This window comes from Mustelus asterias, chromosome 17 (genome assembly GCF_964213995.1).
Source record: "Mustelus asterias chromosome 17, sMusAst1.hap1.1, whole genome shotgun sequence".
Lineage (NCBI taxonomy): Eukaryota > Metazoa > Chordata > Chondrichthyes > Carcharhiniformes > Triakidae > Mustelus > Mustelus asterias.
Window position 1 is genome coordinate 25,700,125 of NC_135817.1, and position 21,243 is coordinate 25,721,367.

The window sequence follows — 21,243 nt, forward strand, 5'->3', positions numbered from 1 at the left end:
CCCCTGACTCAATTTTAAATCTAAAATTCTGCTCTAATCTTATTAATAACATGTTTCTCAAATTCTGTAGCATCACCTCATGAGAAATAATCAACATGCATTATAAAGATGCCTGTAAGTTTCCTTTATGATACTAATAAAACATTGTGGGATCTGCTTTTAGTTGAACACAGGTTTACAGCAAACTTCACTGAAAGTACCATATCCTGGAGCTGTAATTCAGGCAATAAATGCACTTGTTTAGTTTCCAAAGTTTCCCTTTTGCATTTGCTGTCTTTATTTACGGTTTCAGAATGGTATGTTCCCAGTTGGTGTTACTACCAGATGGGAAAATTCCAGAATGGAACCCTGGCTCAAAAGACCATAACCTTTACTTTTTTTCAGAAAACATGGAGGAATAGAGTCACAGTCACTATTAGTTTTAACAACAAGAAAAAAAATGTTAAACATGAAAAGTTTGACTATGATACAATACTCCTTTACTCCCCCCTCAGCTTCACAAATGTGTAGTTTTCAAAAATAACACCCCCCTCTGAACCAAATGGCCAATGCCACTAAACTGATCTTAAGTGACAATTTTATTTGTACACCCAATTATAACATTTATGCCATCAATACACAGGCTCCATCAACTTCCTTTATCTTCTCTTCAGCTTCCTGCTTGACAATGACTGGCTGTTTTGGCAGTCTTCCTTTGCCCAGGATTTTATAGTCACCAGCATGCAGAGCATCAATAACAGGTGCTGGCCCTTCAGGTTTCTTGGCATAGTTCAGTCTGGCCTGTTCACCAGATTTATGGTCGGACAAAAAACTGATTCTTTTTTAGATGGTAATGTCTCATACCAACTTTTCAAAAGTTACATGGATGATACTTATCGAAGTTGTTGATTCTGTGATGATGCATACCAGCATTGCCACAACTACCAGCCATGATCATGGCTAAAGTGTCCTCTCAGCTTCCTGGTTTTTCTCATTCTGGACAGCCTTTTGGCTAATGATGCAAAGTCATGTTGAGTTTTTGATAAGTACGGTGAGAAAATTGTCTATGTAAGTTTAAGATAAATTTTTTTTCTCTGTCTGATTCTTATCATCTGATGCCATTAAGACCTGTCTAACACCCTGGGGAGAAACATTGTGTTTTGTCAATGCAATACAATAATGTCCTCGCTGGATAAATTGCAGAACCCACACTGTCACATTTCATTTGTGCATTTTTCATACATTTACTCAACCGCAAAGATATCTCACTAGAAGTAACAGCAATGGTTGTTAAAATGGCTTATTCCAGCTATCTTACATGACATTGCTATTCTCTTTAGTGTCATCATGTGTTGCTGTCATCAAACCTATAGCAAGTCATACTTTTATGTTCCTTAATCTAACATTAATTGTCACCATTTAGTGAATCAAGTTAACGATGTAACCAGTCTAATGTAGATGCTGGTCAGTTTAACATCAATGATGTTTTAGAAACAATAATCGGGGAAAAATCAACAGGCGGTAAGAGAGATTTGAATTAATTAAGGAGAACCAGTGTGGATTAGTAAAAGGCAGGTCATGCTTGACAAATCTAATTGAATTTTTGATGAAGAGATGTTATCCATATGGATTTTATGAAAACTTTGATCATGTACCACATAAAAGGCTGATTAACAAAATTGAGAGTCGTGGAATAGGAGAGTCAGTATCAGCTCAGATGAACAAAAAAGGCTTAAGGTCAGAAAACTGGCTCATGGTAAATGGTTGGATTTCAGACTGGAAGATGTTAGACACTAGTGTTTCCCCAACGGCCATTGCTAGGACCACTACTTTATTTGATAAAGATATATAAATGGCTTGAATGTTGGAAAGCAGAGTAAAATTTCAATCAGTTTCATCTTCAGTCCAGCACATTCACTACAATATGTCATATCGTACACTGGAGATCAGCACAAATGTTCTTTCTGTAAAATCCTAAAGCTGCAAAAAAAAAATTCAAAACAGTAGTTCCAAAAGTGTTTACAAAAAGTACAGAAGTTTGGTTTTATTTCCAAAAGGTTAGAATTTGACGATAAATTGCTCTTGAGAGTAATTGGTGCTGATTCTATAGGCCAAATGGCCACCATCTGTGCTGTACTCTTCTGTTTGTTGGACTGCTTTCCTGTTCTGTTTTCTTTTAGACATCCATTGTCACAACTGCAGAATCAGAACTTTGCCTATATTGAGTTCAATCCAACATGAGTACTCGGTCAGATCATACAATAGGATTCCAGTTGATTATATGATTCCTTGCTGTTGAGTTTACAATTCTGTACAAAAACTCAGATACCAAGCTTTACAATTCCAGCCTGGCTACAGCAAACAATGGTTTGCTCAAAACGCTTGCACCACTTCTAGGTTTGATCTCTAAATCCCAGCAGACTAACACGAAAGAACATTACATTAAAGGTGGACAGTGAAGACTATAGGTAACATGCAGCCAAAAAGGGACACTTATGTTCATCTCAATCTCTCCCAATGACTGTTGCCATGGTTACGTGGTCCACACATGCTTCTTAATCATTTTATTATGACAAACAGTACCTAAACAACATGTTCCAGACGTTCAAGACGTGGATGAATTGATTTGTTTCCATTAAGCTTGTTTCCCTGTTCCATGGTCCTTGTTGAACATAACTGAAAGCTATTTTAACTCATTGTATGCTGATCCCACAAAGAACGTAGTACACTGAAATGCATGGATACTGTGAACTCATCCCCTCAATGTTTTGTTCTTAGAAATATTAGCCCAGATAGTTGGAGTCATACCTGGCACATGGGAAGATGGTTGTGGATGTGGGGAATCAGTCATCTCAGCTCCAAGAACCTCTGCAGGAGTCCCTCAGAGTAGTGCCCTAGGTCCAATTATCAATGACCTTCCCTCCATCAAAAGGTCAGAAGTGGGAAGTTCGCCGATGACTGCACAATGTTCATCACGTTTTGCGACTTCTCAGATACTGAAGCACTCCATGTTCAAATGCAATAAGATCTGGACAATATCCAGGGTTGGGCTGACAAGTGGCAAGTAACATTCGCGCCACACAAATGCCAGGCAATGACCATCACCAATAAGGGACAGTCTAATCACCGCCCCTTGACATTCGATGGTGCTACCATCACTGAATCCCCCGCTATCAACATCCTTGGGATTACCATTGACCAGAAACTCATGTGGACTTGCCACGTAAACAAATGACTAGAAGAGCAGGTCAGAGGCTCGGAATACTGTGGCGAGTAACTCACCTCCTGACTGCCCAGTCTGTCCACCATCTACAAAGCACAAGTCAGGAGTGTGATGGAATACTCCCACTTGCCTGGATGGGTGCAGCTCCAACAATACTCAAGAAATTTGACACCATCCAGGGCAAGGCAGCCCACTTGATTGACACCACATCAATTCCCTCCACCACCCACGCTCAATAGCAGCAGTTGTACTATTTACAAGATGCACTGCAGAAATTCACAAAAGATCCTTTGACAGCATCTTCCAAACCCAACAGTACCTTCGAAACCCACCACCACTTCCATCAAGAGGGACAAGGGCAGCAGATACATGGGAACACCACTGCCTGCAAGTTCCCCTCCAAGCCACTCACTATCCTGACTTGGAAATATATCGCTGTTCCTTCACAGTTGCTGGGTTCAAAATCCTGGAATTCCATCCCCTAACGACATTATGGGTCAACCCCACAGCACATGGACTGCAGTGTTTCAAGAGGGCAGCTCACCACCACCTTCTCAAGGGGGGCAACGAGAAATGGGCAATAAATGCTGGCCTAGCCAGCAAAGCCCATGTCCCACGAATGAATAAAAATAAGTCAATATTGGAAATACAGGAGCACAAGGAGAATTGCTGTCTTAAATGATGCCTTGAGCTAATATCGAATATGAAATAGTGTTTAACTTCAGATTTATGTGATTTTTACTGGATTTACTATCAATGATGAATAGGCCAATCTATGTTCAATTAAAGAGCGTACTGCAGGAAAATCTCAACAATAATGAATCTTCCATTATTAATTATTTGTGATCAAATATTACATGTAAACATTTCTAAAATTTCAATCAGCATCTGCTCCATATGACTGGATGGTCTTTTCACACAAATCTGTGGAGTACCAAAAGGCTTCAAATGACACGACGCTGAGTGGGGGAAAAATTGTATTATAGTAATGTGTCATCAATCTGAACAGTTTACATGGTTCATTTAGTGAAAGTCGAATTTGTGATGCTGGTGAGATAATTGGTCAGTTGCTGAGACAGTATTTTGCATAAATAGGATTACTTTTTCACTTTAAAAACAATTACTTCAAATTTTGATATAGTAATACAGTTAATAGTTGAATATAAACTGTTTGTTTTTTGCTCTATTTTCAATCTGAAGTGAAAATTGATGAAGTATAGCCCTAATTTAGCGTGGGGCTTGAATGTGAACTAATCGTTCCGTGACCAAAAGAAATTGCTTTGCAGAAACTTTAATTACAAATGTGCAACACAACCATCATCCTTTACATTTCAGTGCAACATTGTATTTCCAGCTTAGTCATTTCTAAATTGACTCCTTAAGTTGAAAGTTAATTTTCTTCTGTTTCGAGACTCAGTCAGCCATTTCCATTCAGTCCCCGACAATATGCCTTCTAATCTATTTTGTGTGCTGCACAGGCGATTTGTTTAAATGCATGGACCCTTTAAATTTTTTTTACCAACTTCTGCACAGATGGAATCCTAAAGGGGCCAGGAACTTTTTGGTTGCTGTGCAATTGCACAAACTAAAGGAAATGCTAGTCCTCAGGAGGATTTTGTAGTGTTTAGCAAATGGTCTGTGTTCCTGACCAGTTTGGAATAAGACCAAATGCACAAATTGCACTACAGCACTAAGCAACCAACACATTACACTACATTGGCTGATTTAGAACCAGGCACTTGATTTGAAAGATAATTAATGCATTCTGATGTCAATGGAAGAGTCCTTTTAAACAGTGTTCAATCAAAGCACGCATTAAATAAAACAGTGTAGATGAAGGATCTGTCTGGCAGTAAACACTTCCATTTAAAGTGTCTAATGAAGCCCTTTCCTCCATTAAAGACAAATAAGAGTATTAATACAAAAACAGCACAGAGACCATGTGCAATGCTGACATAAAATCTAATATACTGATTGAATCCAGTGGCAACTTTGTCTTACTTCAAAAGTGTGTACAATATTTTTGGGATTGCACATTTGCTGTCAAAGTACAGGGTTATCCTACAATGTAGGTGCCATCAACCCTGTACCAGAGGTCAGTGCCACGTAACAGATGACAGTTTCAATCGTACAAATGCAGGGTAATATAAAGACCATCCAAAGGGAGGTGATCAAAATTCAGGTGCCAGTTATTAATTTTGTTGTTTGCAGCCAATTTTTTCAGTACGTTTACATTTTAGCTGAGGTGTGGTACTTAACACACAAGTTCACACAAAGCCTTCCTGATGGCTGCACGGCTGAACATGTACACAGCTAAGCAAGAACATTGCCAGTTATCTTTGGGTACTCTTGCTCATCTTGTATCTTCTGATTATAATGTAGAATTAGTGAAGCTATCGAAGGGTGAATAAAGAAATCATTAAAGGGAAAATTGACACAAAGTAGTTGGCTAAAAGCAAAGACAATATTCACAGTTTCATCCAACCATTTTGGAGGGAGGTTAAGGCTAACCTAAGCTCATCCGAGCCTCATAGTTCTTCAACTGAGTTTTAGAACTTTGCGCCCTTGGTTTTACTTTGTTCCACTCTGCATAAACCTACTTTGGATTAAAATTAATTAACTGATAATATAACTACCCTTTCAAGCAGTAAAGCAAGGTTAGAACAAACTGGAAATGACACTGCAGCCGCATACGTAAATCTGAGCCATGCTAATGGCCCCTGCACTAAAAAAAGCCATCTGCTGTTCAGGGTTGATTCTCTATTCAGCGTGGTTAGAACATGGGACTCACATGGGGTCATTGAAGGAATAACATGGATGTATTTAAAGGAAAGCTAAGTTCGTACATGAGGGAGAAAGGAAGAGAAGAATCTGCTGATAGGGTGGTAGGAGGCTCATGTGGAGCATAAACACCAACACAGATCAGTTGAACCAAAGGACCATTTTCTCTGTTGTAATTCTGTGAAATTCTTGGGAATTTGTGGAACATTGGTGCTGCTGATCAATCTGAGAGGGGAATCTGAGAGTGAGAGAGGTAGGGTGTGTGCATGTGGTTGGGCCTGGGATGGGGTTGGGAAGGCAGTAGGAAATGAAGAATGGGACTGAGGAAGTTAAATAAGATGGGAAAGAGTTGAAGAAAAATAAATGGGAGATTTGGATTTCATGAAACTGATTGGAATCCTAGCAATATCAGAAGCCATGTTGTTTGCACATTCCTTTAACAGAATACTTGTGCTTGTTTTAATCACAGTCAAAATAACTGAGTACATTATCACATGTATATTAAAACTGTGGCTTTTTGTTAAGGTATCGTTTTATATTTGTGGAATTTAAATTTATAACTTGGTCAAAGCAGAACTTTATTGAAGTATGAAATTTTGTCTTGCGTTACTTTCCACAAAAGAGGGCAGTATTTTCCTACAAACAGGAAAGTGATTTTGTTTTCTGTAGTACAGTTGCCTGTCGATGGGTGTCACTGGGGAGTATTTAAAAACTTAACTGATAAAACAAGATTGCACTTTTTGTTCATTGAGACTGTAGCAGTATGGAATGGCATAATGGAGGTTTGCTTAACCCCTGGAAAGTCAATTCCTAATCTCTCTGGCATATCTGGAGAAGCGATAAAACTTTCCGGGAAGAAAGGAAACACTAGAAGAATCTAAATTCTTAAGATAGCTACCATTTGGATTGTGTCCATTTCCAGATGAAGATTTACAAATGCAATCAACAAATAGAAGGAAGAGGGGAAATTGAAGGCTCAGAACATAAGCTAGTCAACAGTTTAACACAATTCCAATTAAAAACAGATAGCAAAGTTACAAGGGATAAAATCGCAATTATCTCTGCAGTTACCCCATTATAAGATTGTTCTTTTCTGACATCTGTTAACATTTTCTAGGCAAATGGCCATCTGGTTTATATTATACTGTGGAAAGTGACTTTTTATAGTCCTGTAATCTAAAAATACACGTATACATGGCAACATGCAACCTTACTGGTAGAGAAACTTTAACCAAGGCCAGACTTGCTGCAGTTTCACGATAGTTAACCTTCCAAATTGTATGGTGCTAAATTACAGGGTTTCATATTTCTATAAGAAAGTATGAAATGTGTTTGGGGCTGAGAGTGTAGCATTTAAATTATTCAAGGCTAGAAGTTAAGCTGCAAAAAACTCCATTCCTAAAAGACAAAGCATTCAACTGAAGAGGGGAAGTCAAATGGAAATTGAGATTGGAAGAAATTGCAAATCTTAATAGAGTCAATTATGTGCTAATAAATAATATTACGTTACTGCATTTAATATCTAGGAAATTAAGGATGTGTGTGTAGTTGCTATTGACAGTGATTGTAAACTATACAGTTGCGGGAATTCTTCAACCTAATTCTAATGTTCAAGTTTGACAGTTTCTTAAAATTTTATTTCTAGTACCTCTAGTGGAAATTACTTCCTTCTGCTTTCCTAGAGTACTTCTAAATTTCCCAGCTATGGGATTACCTCATGTATCTTAACACATAACAAATTGTCCAATTATTATTTCTCCAGCAGAAGAAACGTGGTTAGTATTTCCTGTTATGTGGCATGAAAAATGTTTTACTAATACAAAGAAAAAACGCTGTGATTGTGTACTCTTGGGTAAATACCAAGGGGGCCTGAGTAGTAATTTTGCACCCCCCACTACAGACCTGCTGACACACCAAATGGGCATCTGATTTATTCTCTTCAGCAGAAGCAAATCAGTTAAAAGTTGGTTCTATAGAAACACAAAAAATAGGAGTCAGAGTAGGCCATTCGGCCCTTGAAGGCTGTGCTGCCATTCAGCATTATCATGGCTGATCCTCTATCTCTACACCACGTTCCTGCTCTCTCTCCAAGAAGTGACACTTTGATTCTGGAAATCTATCTATTTACTTCTTAAATATATTCAGCGACTTGACCACCACAGCTTTCTGTGGTAGAGAATTCCACAAGTTCACCCGCTAAGTGAAGTTTCTCCTCATCTCAGTCCTAAATGGCCTACCCCATATCCTGAGACTTTGTTCTAGGTAAGACCCCACAGCCAGAGGAAACATCATCTCTGCATCCTGTCTGTCCAGCCTTGTCTGAATTTTGTACATTTCAATGATATCCCCTCTCATTCTTCTGAACTCCAGTGAATATAGGCCTGGTGAATATAGGGCAGCACGGTAGCACAGTGGTTAGCACTGCTGCTTCACAGCTCCAGGGGCCTGGGTTCGATTCCCGGCTTGAGTCACTGTGTGGAGTTTGCCATTCTCCTCGTGTCTGCATGGGTTTCCTCCGGGTGCTCTGGTTTCCTCCCACAGTCCAAAGAAGTGCGGGTTAGGTTGATTGGCCATGGTAAAATTGCCCCTTAGTGTCCTGAGATGTGTAGATTAGAGGGATTAGCGGGTAAAATATGGGGATAGGGCCTGGGTAGGATTGTGGTTGGTGCAGACTCGATGGGCCAAATGACCTCTTTCTGCACTATAGGGTTTCTATGATTCTAGTCGACCCATTCTGTCCTTTTGCAAGAATCCTGCCACCACAACAATCAGTCTGGTGAACCTGCACTGCACTTCCTCTATTGCAAAGATATCCTTCTTAGATAAAGAGACCAAAACTGCACACAATATTCCAGGTGTGGTCTCACCAAGGCCAGGTACAGCTGCAGTAAGACATTCTCACTCCATTACTCAAGTCTACTTGCAAGTAGACCAACATACCTGCGGGACCCCACTAATCACTGCTTCGCATTTGAAAAAGACCCATTTTTTCTTACCCTCTGCTTCCTGCCTGCTAACCAATCTCAGTCCATGTTAATATATTACCCCAATCCCATCTGCTTTAATTTTGCACGCTAATCTCTTCTGTGGGACTTATCAAAAGCTTTCTGGAAATCCAAATACCCAATCCACTGTTCCATACTTATCTATTCTATTAGGTACATTGATAAAAAATTTCAGTAAGTTTGTCAAACATGATTTCCCTTTCACAGTCCATGTCGACTTGGTCTAGTCCTGTTGATATTTTTTAAGTGACCTATTATTGTGTCATTTATAGGAGATTCTAGCACTTTCCCTACTTCTGATGTTGGGTTAACCAGTCTCTAATTCCCTGTTTTCTCCACCACTCCTTTTTAAAATGGTGGGGTTACATTTGCCACCCTCCAAACTTCCAGAATTGTTCCAAAAGTGACAGAATTTTGGAAGGTGACAACCAATCTTTGCCTCTTACAAATCTCTGGGTGCTGGTGGATGTTAAACCTGAGTCTGGTTCCATGTGTGCTCGCAATGCTTTTTAAGAAATGAAAATCCGCCCTGTCCCTTTGAAGACTTTGACACTTTGCTGATCTATTATTCTGCATCTGGCCAACGACTTCCAGTTCCTCATCCAGTGGCCACCATTTATGTATGAACCTTGATGTTGAGAGTTGGTGAGCTGTTCAACTGCACAAGCATCATTACCAGAAGTTCTTGCACATGTTTTCTCATTGGGTTTATTGGATTAAGAACTCTGGCTAACCTTCCTATCATTCTGTAACCAGGAGGTCTGAGGCCATTTATAACACTCCTACCTCTGCCCCAGCTGAAATTTGTTAACTCTTCATAAATCAGAAATAAAAACCAGGATCATCCTTTCCTGTCGTTATCATTTTCTCAATTAACTCTGAGCCACTGTAAAAATACAGTGACAATTAGTAATCCACAGAAGTGGAGGAAGTATTGTATTGGGAAATAGAGTACTCCTTCTCTGATCTGTATGCAGATCAAAAATATAAATTAATAACGTCATCTTTATAAATTATACTAGTTAAACTTGAATAAAATATATCTTAATTTGACAAGAAATCTTAAGTTAACCTTTGTAAAAATAGAATATGTAAATGAAGAGTCATTGTCAACCACAAAAGAACCTGCTGTTCTACTTCTGTAAAATCTAGAAATAAAAGAATTGCATGGCTTGCTTTATAAATTTTTGTTTAATTTCCTTCTATTCTGGGATGCTTTTACACAGTTTTTGGCAGCCAGTATCCAGCATAAATAGGTCAAATGTTGATCCAGATATAAGAATAAAGCTTCCTCTACTCTGAATATTGCAACAGCAATGTTATATAACGCTGATCTCAGAAGAGCAATTCTAGCTACGAAGTATTATTTTTCCACTTCCAATGCCAGTTTTTTTGGTCGTCTGTATCCGCTTAACAGTCACCAATAATGCCAAATTAAAGGCACTGATAACCACTCAAGACTAGCTATTCAAAGTCATTTCACTTAGGGCTCTTACTGCCAACATACAGAGAAGATTTGCACCTTATAACTCTTGGGATGGATTCAAATCCTGGTTGCAGAAGAAAGGACATGTTGGTGGGGGGGGGGGAGTTGATGCCTACTATAAATGCCAAGGACTAAAAGAAAGACATTTGTTTTCCAACAGTGATTCCCTCCTTGTTTAAACAAAATTGTTGAAACGAACATTTGAATGCTTATGGTATCAACTGGCTTGAGGGTACTATGAGGTAATTGGGTTAACATTTGTAGTGAAAATGGCAGTTGCTGAAGCATTGCTCGGTTAATGAGTATCGTTATTGTTAATTTAACATACTTGGATTAATTAGAACCACCTTCCTCTGAGGTTGTGATTGTCTGTCAGTGTATTTTTAAATCTCTTCTCAACAAGGTAAGGATCTAATCAGTGGGAATATCAAATACAGGCTGTTAAAACAGTTCCAAGTCAGATCTAGCGATCTTAAATGCAGAGTGAAGCTCTCTCCCTTTAATAATTCGGAACAAATGTGGGTTAATTAAGGAAAGCCAACATGGATTTCTCAAAGCAAAAGGTGTTCAACTAACTTGGTGGGATTTTTTTTTGTGTAGGCACAGAGGATTGATGAGGGCAATGCGGCTGATGTGGTGCACACGGACTTCCAAAAGGAATTTGACACAGAGATACACAACAGACTTGTGAGCTCATGGAATAAAAGAGACACTGATACAAAATTGTCTCATTAACAGGAAATAGTGTGTAGTGGTTAATTGGATTTTTTTTTGGACTGGAGGACGGTGTCTAGTGGAGTTCCCCAGGCGTCAGTGTTGGGACCTTGTTTTTTCTGATATATATTAATGCCCTAGACCTTGGTGTACAGGGCATAATTTCAAAAGTTTGCAGATGATGTGAAACTTGGCAGCGTTGTTAACTTGAGGAGGATAATGTTGAACTTCAAAAGGACGTAGACAAGTTGGTGGAGTGGGTGAACAGGCAGCAGATGAAGTTCAATTCTGAGAAATGTGAAGTGATTCATTTTGATAGGAAGAACATGAAAAGACAATATAAATTAAAGGTTACAAGTCTGATGGGGGTGGAGGAGAGCAGAGGACCTGGGTGTAAATATTGGGAGGTGGCAGGACAGTTTGAGAGAGCGGGTTAATAAAGCATACAGTATCCTAGGCATTAGGACCAAGAACACAAGAGTAAGGAGGCTATGTTGAACTTATGTAAGACACTAGTTCGGCCTCAGCTGGAGCATTGCATACAGTTCTGGGCATCGCACTTTAGGAAGGATGTGAAGGCATTGGAGACAATGGCAGAAGAGATTCATGAGAATAATTCCAGGGATTAGGAACTTCAGTTATGAAGATAAATTGGAGAAGTTAGGATTGCTTTTCTTGGAGAAAAATAGGTCGAGAGGATATTTGATGGAGCTATTCAAACTCATGAGGGATTTGAACAGAGTAGGGAGGAGATACTGTTCCCTCTCATGAAAGGCTAGACAATGAGAGGGCACAGATTTAAAATAAGTAACAAAAGAAGCAAAAGCAACATGAGAAACTTTTCATGTAGAGTATGGTTAAGGTCTGAGAGTACAGTGGAGGCAGGTTCAATTGAAGCATTTAAAAAGGAATTAAACTGTTTTCATGAAAAGGAAGAATATTCTGAATTACAGAGAGAAGGGGGGGAATGGCAGCAAAGGAATTGCTCATTCAAAGACCAGTGCAAACATGATGGGCCGAATGACCTCCAATGTTGTAATAATTCTGAGATTCTGTGAGCTATCCTGTGGCCTTTGGGTGAAATTGCCAATTGATGCTGAATTCAGAGAAGTTGTGCTCTCTGACCTGTATGACTGCGCCCATGAGGAGCTGAGTTAAGACTCCTTAAACATTTACGTAAGACCCTTACAGTTAACAGCCAGAGGAAATTTTTATACCAGTCTTTGACCCCTATCCCTCTGGCAATAAACAAAGCAAGAAATGATCCTTAATCCTTGCTGTGTTATCTGATATCAGCTATACAGTGGTGGGATGCTACAGTTAACTTCACAGTCCCCTCTGGAGAGTGGACACGTACTAACAGCTGGTAAATATTTGGCACGTAGTCTATTGGCACAAACATGAAGAGTAGTTACTAGGATTAAGTACTGGGGTCTGTTAATGACCTTGGCTGAGTAGTCCTGCATGGGTTGGTGCAGTGGAATTCAGAATCATTGAGTGGGGTGGGAGAATCTACTAATCAAATGTTAAAGTTGATATAAGTCCTTTTAGTACATAAGTACTTTTAACTGTTGAGTTTAAGTTTCAGTACTGTGAAAATATGAACTTTGAGTCTATACAGATGTGGAATAATATATTGTCATATCTTTCAAATGATTAAAGTGCATTTTACAGCAGCTGAATCTTTAATTATCTTCTTCCCCACGTATTTATCTTTGATGCTTAGACATGCCATCTGTTCACTTCCAGTGAGGTACTCCCGCCTTCAGGTGTTTAATGATCATATACCAGAAATTTGGAATATATGGCATTCTCGTCTTAACACTGCTAAAAATTTGAACCTTGTATTTAGGAGAGGAACTATATTTTCTCAATACTGCACTGTGTAGTGTCAGCCTAAATTGCATGCTTAAGTCTCTGATGTGGCACTTGAAATCACAACCTCTTGACTCCAGGGTGAGCGTGCTAGCACTAAACCAAGACTAACACTTTTAGCTTTACATGGGTGTATATAGCGCAACTGTGGGGGCATCACAACCAATCATTAGCAATGTAATGGAAAATATCATCAACAGTCCTATCAATCAGAACTAACACAGCAATAACCTGCTGACCAATGTTGAGTTTTTTCATAGAAACCCTACAATACAGAAAGAGGCCATTCGGCCCATAGAGTCTGCACCGACCACAAAAGTTTAGTTTAGGTTGTGCCAGGACCACTTAGCTCCAGACCTCATTTTAAACCTTGGTCTAAGCATGAGGGAAAAATGAATTTTTGAGGTGAGTGACTACACTTGACATCAAGACAATATCAGGACATCATTGCAGGAACTCTTTGATAGTGTTTTAGACCCAGTCATCTGCAGTTGTTTCACTCACTTTTCCTCCATCATAAGCTCAGTAAGAAGTCTTACAAACCTGTTAGAGTTCTTTGAAGAGATAACAAATAGGTTAGACCAAGGAGAGCCAATGGATGTTATCTATCTTGACTTCCAAAAGGCCTTTGACAAGGTGCCTCACGGGAGACTGCTGAGTAAAATAAGGGCCCATGGTATTCGAGGCAAGGTACTAACATGGATTGACGATTGGCTGTCAGACAGAAGGCAGAGAGTTGGGATAAAAGGTTCTTTCTCAGAATGGCAACCGGTGACAAGTGGTGTCCCGCAGGGTTCAGTGTTGGGGCCACAGCTGTTCTCTTTATATATTAACGATCTGGATGACGGGACTGGGAGCATTCTGGCCAAGTTTGCCGATGATACAAAGATAGGTGGAGGGGCAGGTAGTATTGAGGAGGTGGGGAGGCTGCAGAAAGATTTAGACAGTTTAGGAGAGTGGTCCAAGAAGTGGCTGATGAAATTCAACGTGGGCAAGTGCGAGGTCGTACACTTTGGAAAAAAGAATAGAGGCATGGACTATTTTCTAAACGGTGACAAAATTCATAATGCTAAAGTGCAAAGGGACTTGGGAGTCCTAGTCCAGGATTCTCTAAAGGTAAACTTGCAGGTTGAGTCCGTAATTAGGAAAGCAAATGTAATGTTGTCATTTATCTCAAGAGGCTTGGAATACAAAAGCAGGGATGTACTTCTGAGGCTTTATAAAGCACTGGTTAGGCCCCATTTGGAGTACTGTGAGCAATTTTGGGCCCCACACCTCAGGAAGGACATACTGGCACTGGAGCGGGTCCAGCGGAGATTCACACGGATGATCCCAGGAATGGTAGGCCTGACATACGATGAACGTCTGAGGATCGTGGGATTATATTCATTGGAGTTTAGGAGGTTGAGGGGAGATCTGATAGAAACTTACAAGATAATGAACGGCTTAGATAGGATGGACGTAGGGAAGTTGTTTCCATTAACAGGGGAGACTAGGACGCGGGGGCACAGCCTTAGAATAAAAGGGAGTCACTTTAGAACAGAGATGAGGAGAAATTTCTTCAGCCAGAGAGTGGTGGGTCTGTGGAATTCATTGCCACAGAGGGCTGTGGAGGCCGAGACGTTGAGCGTCTTCAAGACAGAAATTGATAAATTCTTGATTTCTCGAGGAATTAAGGGCTATGGGGAGAGAGCGGGTAAATGGAGTTGAAATCAACCATGATTGAATGGTGGAGTGGACTCGATGGGCCGAATGGCCTTACTTCCGCTCCTATGTCTTATGGTCTTATGGTCTTACAACACCAGGTTAAAGTCCAGCAGATTTATTTGATATCACGAGCTTTCGGAGCGCTTCAGAGTGGTCCACTCACCATGAAGGGGCAGCACTCCGGAAGCTCATGATACCAAATAAACCTGTTGGACTTCAACCTGGTGTTGTGAGATTTTTTTACTGTGCCCACCTCAGTCCAACGCCATCATCTCCACATCATAAGCTCAGAAGAGATGTCCACTGATGATTGCGCACGTTCAGACCATTCGCACCTCCAAAGATAATGAAGTGGCCTGTGCCCGATGCAGCAAAGCCTGTCCCATATTCAGATTAATGAGTGGAAAGTAGCACATGCACCATACAAATGCCAACCAACAACCATCTCCAAACAGAGAATTTAATAATTTTCCCTTGACGTTCAGTGGCATTACTATTGCTCCTGGGGGCTACCATTGACCTGAAACTTAACTGGACTAGCCATATAAATACTGTGCCAAAAGCAACTCAGGCTGGGAATGCTGCAGTAACTTTTTGAATCCGCAAAACCTGTCTACCATTTAGAAGTCTCAAGTTAGGAGTAACAAGTAGGTCCCTGTATAAGTGCAGCTGCAACAGCACTTAAACAGCTCAACACCATCCAGGACAAAGCAACCTGATCTGCACCCATTCATCATGCTAAACATTTACTGCCTCCTCCTCCATGGACTGCAACTGTTCTATAAGGTGTTTCCCCACCACCCTCAAGGGCAAGTGGCGATTGGCAATATAAAGCTGACCTTGCTAGTGATGGTCCCATTCCATGAACAATTTTTTTTTTTTAATGTCCGTTTCAGTCTGAGGCAGTGGAGTGGTGGCGGGGGTGGTGTTGGGAGGTGAAGATAATGGCTTCTGTCTTCCTATGTTTAACTGAAAGAAGTTGCAGCCCTTACAAAATCTTTTTGTTGCTTATTTGGTGGGGACTAATGATTATCAGGATTCTGATTTATTTACAATTACTACCATTTGAATAACATCTCACCAAGTTTTAAATACTTATTACTAGCAGATACATTTAGTGTATTGTGATAAATGGAAAATTTGAATTGATAGATTAATTATCAATTACTTGAAGCCCAGTTTATTTATTTACTGAAAATGATGACAGATTGGAGTTAACAACTGACATTGCAATGTCAGCTGATTTAAATCTAATCTTATTGTTTGCATTCTGATCTATGAAGCAGACAGCTGTGTCAGTGCAAAATAACAGTGACTGATGCAATACTGATTTGAAGGAAATGATCGACATCGCCACTCCCAAACAGTGCATTTGAATCAGCTTTCTTTGGGGTTCTCGCATGAAAAGAGAGTGAATATTGATGCATTTATTGTTTGGGTGGGACAGAGTTGCTCTTGTATTGGTGTTGTCAGTGGAGTGTTTACACTGCTGGCAGCAACTCCAGTCTAAAGCTGCTTAAATCCCTGCAGCCAGAGTGCAAGCAAACCCACTTAGTGGAAAACATTGGGATTATAGTTCCTTTTTAATAACAGGAACCTCATTAGCAAAATGGTCAGTTACTTATGTATGTCTGGGACAGTGGCACTTTATCATTCCAGTGCTGTCACTAGGATTACAATAAAGCTTAATGGAAGGAGAGGAAAAGATGATAAATTTGAGAGCGAAATTGAAGATTTTATCCTTTCAAACTTGGTTAATAACTAGTGAGGACATGTTTTATTATGTAACAGTGGTGAAGTGCTTGTGGAAACAGTTTGACCTGATATCTTCTTGATAAAATGTTCTACATGTGATTACTTCATCATCAGCCTTCCCTTGTTTTGAGGATGTTGTTACTCGGGGTTATGAGTTTCTGCTATGGATCTTTCTGGGACTAAACAGGATGATTCTTGATCCACAGGGCTCATGGAGCAAGACATTCCATGAGATACTGGGACCCGAAGTGCAGGATTTGCTTCCTTTTGCTTCTCTGTTGCCTTGTCATTAAGACACTGTGACTCAATGTGATGCAACTTGATGGACAAGTTATCGCCATTTTGAGCAATTGGTAGCAAACTCCTCCCAGTCATTAATGTCTGTTGACATGCTCCAAAGAGCACTGTCTTTGAAGCATTTTCTTTGTCCTCCCCTGGAACATTGGCGATATGACTGTTGAAAAAAAAACAGGATCTAGTGTGGAAGACAATTTCCAACTGGCCAGACACCGCATCTGGTCCATCGAAATTGCAGTATAGGAGTGTGGTGATAAAAACTGCTGCGTACACTAGGACTTTTATTGACAACGAAAGGTCTTTGTTATCAAACGCTCACTGCCATAGTTTGTAGAAGGCTGAGCTGGCCCAGTGTTGCAGCTCTTCATCAATGGTGGCCTTCTGAGAGAGCTGGCTGTAAGGTATGAAAAGAGCTTAACTTATTCAAGAGTTTCTCCTTCAACATATACTGAGGGGGGAATGTTTGACTGACCAGGTGTCGGTTGATATGATTTTTATTTTGGCAACATTCAAGGACAGGCCATGATTCTTATATGCAGAATTGAAGAGATTGAGTGTGTTCCAGAGTGGGTACCAACACTGCAATCATCTGTAAACTGCAGATCATGTGTATCTTTGGTCAGTTTAGTTTTGGCATGGAGGTAACTGAGATTCGGGTTTTCCATATAGAAGGTATTTAATACACCACGTGACAGTTACTTTGTTGAGATAAATAGCTGCTGTTGGGTCGATGGTCAGTAGTATGGGGGGTTTTAACCCATTCCGGATTTTGAAGGCATCTATTTCAGTTCTCCCATTCAACACAGATGCAGTCATATCATCATGAAGCAGCAGTTGCAGAATTGTGATGAAATTTCATGGACAGCCACATCTTTTTCTACGGTGCATAAACCAAGCTTTGGTCAGGTTGATGAAAGCAATGAAGAGTTCCTAGTGTTGCTTGACATTTTTCTTGGATTTGTCTGGCAACAAAGACCATGTCAGAAATTCCTCTGGAAAATCCAAAGCCCTACTGTGTGTGTCTGGGAGGATTTCCTCAGCCAGAAGAAGCAGACAATTCAGGAGAATACATGTCACGACTTTTCCTGCTATGGACAAGAGGGAAATACTTCAATAGTTTCCACAGTATGGTTAACCTCCCTTCTTGAAGATAACTCCATGTGTTGCATTCCTGACGTTGGAGGGGCAGTGATGTGGCAGGGGGAATTCCTTTTCTTACCAAAACCAAAGGATGAGAGGTTGGAATATTGGTGTGAGCAAATGTCTGCTAGCTTTGAAGATCTCAGCCAGATGCCATCCGGCTGCAGGATTTGTTGCCTTTCATCCATTTGATTGCTTGTTATAGCCCTTCCATTGATGGTGGTCCATCCATGGATTCGACTACAGGGGATAGCCTGGAGAGTATCAGTTCCCACTATGCATTTCTGATTGAGGAGTTGTGCAACACGTCCTTTTCAGCATTTTCTGATGGCATCGTCATCTTTAAGGAGAGAGCACCATCCTGCGAATGAAGGAGATTTTGTCCAGTTGACCTTGGTCTGTGGATGGCCCTGGTGGCTTCAAAAGCACCGTAGTATGAGTGACTGATCAGAATAACTGAATCTGAAGAGATACAGATGTAATACTGAGAACTGATTTTTAAAAACCTGGTTGACTGAACTTGTGTAAGTTTATTTTTCTAATCAATATACTAATGAAGGATTTTAAGTGTTGCTGAGAGTTTAAAACATCCATGTTATAGACATTGAATCGAGAGAGAGCAATAGTCATATCATAAAATTATCAGGAATCTGGAAGCCAAACCTGATGAACTTTTTTAAAAAAACTAACAGACCCCTTGTTCCTGTGTGGTTCATGAAAGGCCTGATTTCCCAGTGGGTTATTACTTACTAATGGGCTGGCTTGTTGCCCAGATTTTTTTTTAAATTGAATTTGTCATGTTTTAAAAGGATCAATTTATCTCAACAACAACACAAAGCAAATTTTGATTTATTGAAATGCAAATTATAATGATTATGAAGCCCTTCCCTCAAGTTTCATATTCCTAGACGCAACAATTAGTGATGATTTAACAACCAGTCACAGATCATGAAGCAAAATATCAGCAAATAAGTTGAACTGCTTTTCCTAATTTGGAAACTTTGTCAAGACACTTCAGTACAGTGTTAGTACTGTTTTCTCACTGTCAATGACATTTACAGGGTTTTACAATCAAATCGCTGCGAAGAACTTTTAACTTATTTTAATTAAAATGTGGGCCAAAATATTTTTATCTGTAATTTCTATTTAAATGTTCTGCACCATTGTTTTCTTGTGATAGTGATGAAAATATCTACAGGTCAAGGATGCAATGCTTCTTTGCTTTGGGGAATTTTTAGCGAGAAAGATATGGGCTGTATGAACAGTAGAAAAATCATGTAGGGTAATTTTTTTTTTGCAGTTGCCATTTTCCATCACTAAAATTGCATTAAGTTACAAAGGATTCACAGCTAAACAAAACAGACAATGCAAGAGGGCAACTTGCACAATTCGGCGCACAACTTCAAATGAGAAAATGTTGGCACACAGGGCAAGCTGGAGCAATGCACTCATTGTTTCTCTTTGCTTTTGTGAAGATTGGAAGCCGACATTTACATTTATTCTACATAATGCTTACTGGGTCTTTTTGCTTTGGTATGTTCACAGAACGACAACAGCAGTATGATGATGAACAGCAGGCAAAGTATGTATTGGCTGACCGTGATTTTCACAGTACAACGGGGAGAACAATCCAGCCACCTGCAGAAAGACCTGGTGAAAGGAGACTGGTGGAAATGAAGAGACTGTATGGAGATGATGCCACGAAAATCCAAGGAATGGAAACTGCAATGCAACTCCTATTTGATAGAAAGTGTGATGAGAAACAGCCAAAGTATTGGCCTGTAATTCCATTGAAACTTTGATTGTGTTTCCTTATCCTATAAAACTGACTGATATTGCTAACAAGCTTGTTTTACTTTGTTTTGAATTTTAGCATTATGTACTTACTTTATAATGTTTGTTATATTTTAATAAACATGAAAATGTTTACCATTACCAATGAAATCTGAAGAGATGCTTTAGCACAGAAAATTCAACTTCCGTGCATGATTGGGGCAGATGAGAGCATCTTTGCACTATCACTGAACTAATAATCCAGAGGCCCAGGCTAATCCTCTGTGATGGGGCGGACACCGGTTCAAATCTCACCTTGGCAGCTAGTGGAATTTAAATTCAATTAATAAAACCTGGAATATAAAGCTAGTCCCAGTAACGGCGACTGTGAAACTATCATCGATTTAAAAACTTATCTGGTGCATTAATGTCTTTTCGGGAGAAAATCTGCCATCCTTACCTGGTCAGACCTACATGTGGTTCCAGACACACAGCAATGGGTCTGCCCTCTGAAATGGCCCAGCAGGGCACTCAGTTCAAAGGGTGATTCAGGATGGCCAACAAATGCTGCTCTTGCCAGTGACGCCCACACCCCATGAAAGAATAAATAAATCAGCAACTCAACAAGCTGAGGAACAATGCATGCCTGTAAAACTCGAGCTGCTCTAATCTTTGCACATCCCCAGGTTTAGATAAATCTTATTAGTTGCAACCTTTCCACTGTTTGAAGTGCTTTGCAGATCAGTTAATTGAAAATTGATTATCTGGGAAGAGTAAATAGAATATACTTAAGTCAGAAGAGAAAAGTATTACACTTTTGAATGGAAGCAGCAAGGCAAAGGGATATTGGGAAGTGGCAATGGAGTGAAGAAGCAAAATTATTAAATTAATGCTTCCCAAAAGTGGATTTAAAAGTACAAGGAACAAACAGCAGACTAAGGGCAAACAGGTAGCACCAAGATTATCTGGGGAAAGAGTGGCGAGGATGAATTGAAATTGATTAATAGTGGTAGGAAGAGCTAGTGGAGCTCAACAATGATGGGATAAACAGGAGAAATAGGGGTAAAAACTTCAGAGTTATGGAGGCAGCCTCTTGGTGACAATAGAGGTGAGGATTGCAAGCTAAAGTTGAATTCTCATAAATAAAAATGTAATTTCACATCACTGAACAAGTGATATTGTGGTTTAATAAAATTGGTAGAATGATTTTGGGTAAATACTCTGGTGTCGCAAGTTCCTGCATTGGGCAAACATTGAGGGAAAATGCAGTGTTGAGACATGGGCAGAATGAAAGTAAGTAAAAGGGCTGATAAATCATCTTATTGCACATCTTCAGATGATGGTAATAGTCTGGAAGTCGATTGTCTTGCAACGCATAGGCAGGAAATACAACTGGAGCAAGGCAAGGGTGAGGAAAACTTTAGAAGAAATAACTGGAAAAGAACATTGATCTTAAGATCCTTATCGCGATATAAGTGATCTGAAATTTCAAATGTTTTTAAGTGGTT

General features: G+C 39.8%; 1 protein-coding gene and 1 pseudogene across 1 annotated transcript in view; one reads left to right on the top strand and one right to left on the bottom strand.

Moving 5' to 3' along the window:
* gemin8 (gem (nuclear organelle) associated protein 8) overlaps positions 1-19,897 on the top strand; it is a 30,827-nt gene extending 10,930 nt beyond the window's left edge. Inside the window, exon 3 of the mRNA XM_078232408.1 lies at positions 19,508-19,897. Coding sequence (XP_078088534.1) covers positions 19,508-19,764 — 257 coding nt within the window. The 3' untranslated portion in view covers positions 19,765-19,897. The remainder of the gene's footprint in view (positions 1-19,507) is intronic.
* LOC144506224 (large ribosomal subunit protein uL15 pseudogene) lies at positions 604-2,830 on the bottom strand (annotated as a pseudogene).
* Positions 19,898-21,243: the final 1,346 nt, after the last annotated feature.